Below are 9,484 nucleotides of genomic sequence, written 5' to 3' on the forward strand. Positions count from 1 at the left end.
TTGATGAGTAAATCAATTCTTTAGATTTTGGGTGCATTGGATTATTCCCTTGCTTAGCCCTATATGTCTATATACTTGCTTTGAAATTTGATTGTTTATTTTCACCAATTCAATAGGATACTATAGTAAATATAGTTATATATAGAATACACATACTTGCATGCCTATAGATAGTTGCATTCAATAAGTTGTTTCCCTTTTGATCATTCTCCTTGTTGGTTTAGCATGAGGACATGCTATTTTTTAAGTGTGGGAAAATTGATGAGTCCATATTTGATGAGATATTTTGACTTGATTTGAGTGGATTTCATCACATCAACCTACACTTAAGCACCAAAATAGCATAATTTTGTGTTTGATCCCTAAATAGAACCCAAATGTGAAAACATGCATTTTTGTGCTTAAATTGAGCAATTTAATTCCATTTTTATTCCATTTGATGTCATGACATGTTTGTTGAGTGATTTCAGGCCTTAGAGGCAAGAACGGATGGTCAAAAGTGGAAGGAAGCATTTACAATGGAGAACACAAGAAGAAAACAAGAAAAAGCACACACAGCGACGTGTGCGTGCGCACGAGTGCCTGTGGGTATGCACAAGAGAATTTTCAGCTAAGTGTGCAGACGCACATATCTGTGCATTCGCACAGGTCCCTACACGTGATTTGGTTAATGAAATATGTACTGCACAATTTTGGGGGCCTTTGGCCCAATTTTGGAAGGTTTGAAGGCTGAATTGGAGTGCTATATCAAGGGGAATTCAACACTTATCAAGGGAGCCATCTTAGAATAGGAAAACACATTTTAGGAGTAGTTGTAGGGTAGTATAGAAAATTCTGTCTTAGGTTTAATTAGGGTTTATATCATTTTATACTTCAACTCTTGCTTTTGGATTTTGCAATTTACATTGTAAGTATTTCTTTAATTGTCTCTTTCAACTACATTACTTGTTCTACACTTTCTTATATTTCCATTTCTCTTGTCAATATTTATATAGTCTTGCAATTTTGGATTCATATTTGTTTAATTTGATGTTTGATGGTTTTTATATGTTTGTTGAGTTGCTTTTATTGATTTTGATTATTTATGGTTCATAGCTTTTACCATTTTCCCAATTTTTTCATGTTTTATGTTTATGCCCTCTATGTATTTGATGAAATGCCAATCTTAGTTATAGGGTAATTTCCACCCCTTGGCTTGGGGAAAATAAATTTATAGATTACTAGAGCCACAATGTCCAACATTTACTGATAATTCTTGGGTTGTTAGTTGTTATTGTTTCCACTAACGCTAGCTTTTTACTAAGGCAATTAGTAAGTTAGCTAGGATTTGTGGATTAATAACAATTATGTTCACTTGACTTATCCTTCGATGTTAAGGGTTAACTTAGTGAGATTAATCCATCATAATTATTATAGTTGTGGTTATGGCAAGGAAGGGATTCCATAACTCATCCTAAGACAAGGTTTCTTTTATGTTTTGAATCACCTTTCCATCACTTTAAAGCTTTACTTTTTCATATTACATACGTAGTTCTTTAGTTCTTTTATTAGTTTATTAATTGCAATTTTGTCTTATTCTTTAATTTCTTTATTGCTTACTTCTTCATTGAAAACACCCCTTTGCTTCTCACAACCAAAATTGTGTGCGCTCATTGGCACTAGTTCATAGGGAGAACAACTCGGAAGACTAAATACTCTCGGTTTACATTTGCTTTGAATTGTGACATCTTTAGATTTTAATTTGATATTGGTCAATTGTTGGGTTTGGAACTATACTTACAATGGCAATCCAATCTTATTTTGAGATAAATTTCGAACCCGCTCTAGGCCTCTCATCAGCAGGCCATGACAGACTTTATCGCTGAGATGACTCCAGGAAGTCCCACCTTCGAAACATGGAAGCTACACGTAGACGGCTCATCCAACACCACCACAGGAGGAGCCGGAGTGATACTCGAAAGCCAAAATAGAATCGTAATCGAACAGTCCGTCAGGTACGAGTTCTCAGTCACTAACAACCAAGCAGAGTACGTAGCTCTCCTGGCCGGCCTGACTCTAGCCAAGGAGGTTGGGGCAAAAATCTTAGAAGTATGCAGCGACTTACAGGTGGTTTGCTCCCAAGTCAACGGAGACTACCAAAAATGAGACCCCTTGCTCCTATAGTACCTCACCAAAGTAAACAAGCTAAAGGATGAATTCGATCGAGTCACCATATAACACGTCCCCAGGGAACAAAATGCAAGGGCAGACCTTCTGTTGAAACTGGCTAGCACCAAACCAGGATAAGGTAACCGGTCGCTAATTCAAGAAGTCGTCAGAACGCCATCTATATCTACCACAATCGACACCGTCCTACCGGCCTCCAACCAAGAATCATGGACCTCCCCTATCTTGCAATACCTCCTTAACGGAGTACTACCCGAGGACCATAGGGAAGCACATCGGATAAAAAGGCCAGTCGCCAACTACACCGTTGTAACAGGACGACTATACAAACGTGGATTCTCGTAACCCCTACTCAAATGTGTCAAGCCCGGGGACACAGTGTACATACTCCGCGAAATCCATGAAGGCTGTTGCGGTCATTATGTCGGAAGCAAAACCCTAGCCCAAAAGGTTATCGTAGCTGGATACTTCTGGCCCTCGGTTATGAAGGACTCAATGCAGCTGGTAAAGAAATGCAACAAATGCCAAATACATGCCGACTTCCACCAAGCCGCCCCACACCAGCTTAACGCCATAATGGCGGATCAGCCATTCGAAACATGGGGCGTCGACCTCGTAGGCCCATTTCCCACGGCAACCCGGACAACTCCGGTATCTTATAGTCGGCATAGACTACTACACATAATGGATCGAGGCCGAGCCCTTGGCATCCATCACGACAACCCAATGCCGAAAGTTCTTTTAGAAACATATCATAATTTAATCAAAGTAGCATCCATAGTGGCTAAAAGATAATTACTTCTTGATTAAACTCAATAATTTAAATGCAAATTTACTAGGAAAAGACAAAAAAGATGCTCACGCATCAAACATCCTAAGTCACGACGGCTCAGGAACGCATATAAACGGCTTAAAAATAGAAAGCCCGAACGGCCAAAACACAATCACACCTGAGTCATCAAAAAAAGAGTTAAAAATGGCCATAATGGCCCAAAAAGCATAAGTCAACCAAAATCACAAACATCCAGAGTCACAAACACGGCCACACGGCCAAAATACCAACAATAAAATTACAAGTTCTCATAACAGAATAAAAGAAATACAAGAAACTATTGGAGATCAACGATCTGACCATCACGGACAGTCCTAAATGCCCCATCACGGACATATCCATGCCCGGCGCAGGAACCAAAGCCTGGGCCCTCATCGTCTCCTCAGTAGCAGCAATAGCCACCTTCACATCCGCAAGTAACATAGCCTTCTCCTCCTTTTGACCCTCAACCTCAGCTTTCAAACCCGCTATGTCAGTCTTCAAGACGCCTACCTCAGAAAAAAGCACGGCAGCTCGGGACTCGACGTCCGAAGCCCTCCTTCGCTCTTTCCCAAGCTGAGACAAAAGAGAAGTTTCAACTTTGGATAAACAAAAGATCTCAGCTCTGGACTCCTCGGACACCTTCACTGCCCTCTCCCTCGCCGACTCGGCGACAGCAAGCTACTCCTTCAGCCTCACAACCTCGGCCTGAGACTGATGCAACTTCTTGTCCAGAAGACCCACCTGGGCCATCACAGGCTCAGCCTTCTGCACAATCACGACAGAACGGGGGAGGGAATAATAAAGTGACTTCACCTAAAAAGTCACATATCACACACGAAAGAACTTCTCCGTGCCAGGCATAAGGTGCTCGTCTATGAAGGCCGGGGCATCAAAACGGTGATCCATCAGAGACGGGACCACAGTATCACCCTCTACTAGGTTCTCACTGACAACATCCTCTGACCGCCTCCGCTTCCGGGAAGCACCCTCCGGCGAGACGACTACCACCTTGTCGTCAACTTCCTCCGCTCCCAAGCCATGACCCGACCTTTGGGCACCACCCTCAGTCAACACAAGTTCTTCAGAAACAGCCCTCGTGTCATCGGCAGGACGGGAAGTAGGAGTGGACGGAGAACTGCCAGAAGGAGTTCCCTGGGACAGTTGTGCCTTCAACCTAGCGAGAGTCGTCAGACCACCAACCATTTCAACTAAAAAAGAAAGCAAAGGAAAAAAAGCATAAGTACCCAACTCAAAAAACAAAAAAAGACAATTACACACTAGCATAAGTCCAGCAAGCAACCGGATCACCCATCACATCCATCGGATTAAGAGGACGTTCCCCAAACAACTGCCAAAGGACGAGGGCTACGTCCCGATCTTTCGAGGACAAAAACTCTTGCGTCACCCGCGTCAAAACGGAAGGCCCTGCACCGAAATTCCAATACATGGGAAACCGCCGCTCCCCCTCCGACGTTAGCCAAAAGGGGTGATGCCCCTTAGCAGGGCGAACCTTAAAGTACTTACTCTTAAAGCAATGAAAAGAGTCCTCATATAAACCGAAGACACGACGATGAGGCTGAGCCCTAGAAGACATATACCCCTTCTTGTGCATCCCCTCCTTGGTCAGTAAGGTGCACAAGAATAGGAAAAGGAAGACATTCACCGAAGCCAGAAGCTCTAAGAACTCGCAAACGAGTTCAAAAGTCTGTATTGCCGCCCAGATATTTGGATGTAGCTGGGACGGCGCCACGGAACACTAGCTCAAAAGTTGCTGCACGAATGGAGAAAACGGGAGCCATACACCAAGCCAGGTGAACATCGCCTCGTAAACCCACATCCAATCCAGGACGGTCGGCGAGTCGAGGTTAGTGTAACAAACCCTCTCATCAACTTCCAGAAGAGCAAGCTCGTAGTCACACTCGGCATCACCCCTCCGCAAATAGCCCCCTAATCACGGAGTCGCTAAAGGTCTGCCTCTGTCACCCGAGACGGCGTCCCCCAAACATCACTAGTTACCCAGGAATAAAAGAAGGGAACGCCACCGGCGGAAACCACCGGAACACACGTACTCTCAGTCCTCTACCGAGCCATACCTAAAATAGAGGCGAGCACCACCGTCAGCTCAAAAACCGCGCGAAAAAAACTAAGAGAAAAAATCAAAACACATGCCACTACCTACTGCCAACAACATAGTGGTGCTCACCCCCTTAAAAACTCAGTACCCCAGAAACAGGATACAACCCTAATCCATACTAAACCAAAATACACCAAAGAAAGACAAGCAAAATAAAACAGAAACACAAAGGAGGAGGCAACGCAGATTATGAGGGTAAAGAGAAAAGAACACCAACCTGAAAATGCGAATACAAACTTGACAAAGCAAGGATAGCAGAAGCACGACAGGAAAGCTGGAAAAAACACCAAGGTGCGAAGAGGAAAAAGAGATGTTCATAGAAGATGAGCGAAAACAACTGGGAAATAAAACAAACGAGGGAAGTAAAGCAGAAAAGCCAAAACGGTTTCTAAAGGGCTAAAAGACGTAAGTAACCCTAAGAATAAACATGACGCGAAGGGGTAAAAAAGGAAAAGAAACCTAAACATCCCCTCACAATAAATACTCCCTTGGGAAAATGAAACTGACAAGCACGCCTCAAAAAACGTAACGGACGCAAGGATAGAGAAGGATTGCGTCAATCAAACGACCAGGTGAACCTCGGCCTAACCGCAAAACTCGGGGCCGACACACCGACCTCCCCCGCAAAAAGACAAATCCATTGACTTAGAACTCCACTCCGAGAAACTGGAGAAGGCCACAAACGGCCAAAACCATATCCTCCAGCAACAGTGACCGACCTTGCTCGCTCGATCTCCCGCTGCGGGGGTAACTGTTACGGATCTGGCCCAGGGATTCTATACCCGGAACGGTCCCCGAACCCGGTTGCCCGGGTTCGATCCACTTCGGCCTTCTAGAAGGCCCGAAACTGGCCCACTAGAACCCCTAACCAACAATCAAATTCAAATACCTCCCTTATCTTAACCAAATAAGATAAGATAAGATAATTACCATCACCTATATAAAGGGGAGTCCCAAATCCTCTTAGGTATGTCATTCATTCTGCACATCATATACCTCTTAGATCCATTCTAACTTGAACGTCAGAGTCTTTTTGCAAGTACTACCCCTCATTGTTCCAGTCAAATCATCCGACATCCGTCTCGACCATCTCTCAACCTGTACTAGATCTGGTATATATATATATATATATATATATATATATATATATATATATATATATATATATATATATATTATTGCTATGGTGCCTATAACTAAGTTGGTTAATACAAATATAAACGAGTGAGCTCTATTTCTAATTTTTTTTCTCATCACTACAAATGAGTCTTATCTAGACAAGTTAGACAAAAATTTAAAAAACACCGTAGAATCTCCCATATATAAAAGTCCGCTAACAAGCTAAAAGCTCCGTTTTCGATATTAATTAACATATATTCTCTTACACAAACACACTAATATATATATATATATATATATATATATATATATATATATATATATATATATATATATGCATGAATTTACAAGCTAGGGGTATCAACAGCGAATTTGAGAACGGATCCAAGCTCATCCCAGTTATCATCAAATGCAAACAAATCGTTCATCGCAGAAGGATTAATCCACATGTTAGAAGCTGGAGCCGTCATTAGCTGATGATGATGATGATATTGTTGTTGTTGTTGCTGTGGCACAGTAGTAGCCACCGCTGAAGAAGGGTGATAGTTCAACTGATGATGATGATGATGATTGCTATTGTTCCTTTGGATTTGATCAGTGTTGTTATTGCATGCTGTGTAGTTAGTCACTGGCTTCTGTTCATTTTGATGATGGTAATGGTGATGGCCAATGATTGTTGCACCAAAGTTGATGTAAGATTCTTGATGTTGATTAATATTGTTATTATTGGATTGAACAACATGGGTTCTAGTGGTTTTGTGCTTGTTACTATTAGCTGTTACTAAATGTGATCTCAAGTCTGCTGTGTGCTTCCTTTGTGACACATTTCGCTTGAATATTCTACACAATGTCCAGATTTCCTGCATCCATCACAAGCTTATTATTAGTTAACTCAGAAATCAAATACTACTATTAACTATGAAAGTAAGTTGTCAAGAATTGAAATATTATTATTATTATTGTATTCTTTGGGTTTGCTATATTACATGGTAAGAGGGAAATATATTACGAAGGTTTTCTTTTTATGAAAGAAGTTATATATATACATAGAAGACTACGAGTATATTGCTAATAAGGTTAAGTGAGAGCATGCGTATAAAAGAATAATAGTATATATAAAATTAAACCTATGATGGAAGGAAAATGTTTTTTTTTTTTCGTATCAAAAAACGGAAAATGTTTTTCTTAATCTAAATTACATATAGTATTTATATATCAACATAAGTGTACATGACTATCCATTACTGAATACCTAATCATATAATTGCGACGGAAATATTCACATGGAGTTTAATGTAATAATCATAATGATCATAACAATAATTGAGCCTGCGAATTGCAATCACAGATTGAATCACAACTATAATAAATTAAAGCCATTTATCTAATTAAGTTACTTACAGCTTCTTGGGCAACATCGGCATTGTTGATATTATTATTATTCTTGTTGTTGGCAAGTAGGCTTGTTTTGTTTTCGGTGGTGGCAGAAGGGAGGCGAAACTCGTGCATCATCCAATCAGTCTTGGTACCTTTACCGGCGCTGCCGCGGTAGTAGACAAGCGTCTTCTTGAGTCCAATGCAGTCGCTTCCTTCGCCGCCATGGGAGTACACCGGCTTGTCTATCCCGGTTGCTTTCCAGAAGCCGGAACTGGTGACTCTGTTAGGCCTTATGCTGTTCCTATACTTCCTCCCTCTCTTGCAAAAGAAGTAACCTTCCTTCTCTCCTCCACTTCCACTCGCTTCTAATTAACCAAATTCAATAGTGTTAGCAACATACATATGTAAAGTAGTTACTAACAATGGAAAGGAAAATGTTTGTTTTTTTTCTATATTTATTCTATGTCTATTAGTTTATATATAATAATGGATTAATAATCATTAGAGAGGGAAAGAAATTTATATGATATATTCACCATGCATGCTAAGTGCGATTCTCTTTATTCCTAAATCAAAAGGTTGATAAATCATACTCTATTTACAATTCATTTCCTGTAAAATATTGTGGCTATACCTCATAATTCTACTAATTATATCTTAATAATCAAACTGGGTTTATGCATTTAGTGCTTTCATTTAATAATTTTATCACTAGCTACTAATTAGTTAATTAAGCCAAGGTAGGCTAAGAAATAATATATTATATTATAATTAACTGAGTAATAAAAATCAGATTAAATAAAATAATTTTACATTATTGTTTTATTAATATTGCTGATTCAGTAATTGTGTTTAGATGAAACCCTGCTATTAGTTACTCGTAATAATAATTAGATCTTAAGGGGAGAAAATGATATTCTTGAATTTAAAGAGGAATACTAGCTAATTAAAAAAGAAAAGAATAAATACATACTTGGAAGATCCCAAGGATCATACTTGTAGATATCAATCTGTTTGATGAGTTCGATGCTGATTGGTTTCTTGTCAAGCTTCCTCTTTAGATAGAAACTCACAAGTTCTTCATCTGTTGGGTGGAATCTAAACCCTGGAAGTGGAACATCATCCTCTTCCTCCATCACTGATGATGCATATGAATCATCCTTCATCATCAAATCTTCATTAACCCCCATATATAAAAGTTATAATAACAATAATTATAACAATAATAATGTTCTCTTATTTATTCTTTTTGTGTTTTGTGTGTGTGTGTTTTTTCTTTCTCTCTAAGGAAGATGATGAAGCTAGTAAGGGATATTATTAGAAGACAAAAACGGTTAATAAGGTTTGTGGCACAATTTTTCAACGAAGTGGAGAGGAACCTTAGCTTCTTTTATATTATTATCGAGAGTCGTGGAATGGATGAAGATTGTTATTATTATTTTATTATTATTTATTTTGGTATGATTTTTGATGAATTGAAGCTTATAAGGTCAAGTCATGAGGTTTGACTTGTTGTGGCCATATGTGATGATTTTTGCTGATGGTGGACTTGTTCTATATATGGTATTATATATTGTTATTTTAAAGTCACCATTTGAGACTTAAGATATGTGTGTTTTTGTTAATGCATATATACAAAAAAGGGTGGAATTATTCCTTTCAAATATATACTTTTCTTCCTATCTATCTCTCTATCTATTTTCTCTCTCTGATCTTTGTAGAAGCTACTATACCAATAATTGTTGTTCGAATTCTTGGGTTGAAGTCTTGAACCATAATAAATTATATACACAACTGTCCTATCAAACATGACAAATTATGCTGCTATCTACCCCAAGCATATATTTATTTATTTATATAAGGTACATACAAGA

The 9,484-nt window shown here is 39.4% G+C and overlaps 1 protein-coding gene across 2 annotated transcripts; it reads right to left on the reverse strand.

The window, feature by feature from the left end:
* Nucleotides 1-6,407: 6,407 nt before the first annotated feature.
* On the reverse strand, nt 6,408-8,978 carry LOC112703349 (putative NAC domain-containing protein 94). Of its 2 annotated transcripts, none has more exons than XM_025754768.2 (3): nt 8,584-8,978; nt 7,635-7,972; nt 6,408-7,093 (listed from the first exon to the last, which is right to left on the reverse strand). In XM_025754768.2, the coding sequence occupies exons 1-3, from the start codon at nt 8,798-8,800 to the stop codon at nt 6,578-6,580; spliced, it is 1,071 nt and encodes a 356-aa protein (XP_025610553.1). In that variant the 5' UTR covers nt 8,801-8,978; the 3' UTR covers nt 6,408-6,577. The 2 variants fall into 2 exon arrangements, with proteins under 2 accessions (XP_025610553.1, XP_025610552.1); XM_025754767.2 differs by having other exon boundaries at nt 7,635-7,975; nt 8,584-8,977.
* Nucleotides 8,979-9,484: the final 506 nt, after the last annotated feature.

The sequence above is a fragment of the Arachis hypogaea genome, chromosome 7, assembly GCF_003086295.3.
Source record: "Arachis hypogaea cultivar Tifrunner chromosome 7, arahy.Tifrunner.gnm2.J5K5, whole genome shotgun sequence".
Taxonomy (NCBI): domain Eukaryota; kingdom Viridiplantae; phylum Streptophyta; class Magnoliopsida; order Fabales; family Fabaceae; genus Arachis; species Arachis hypogaea.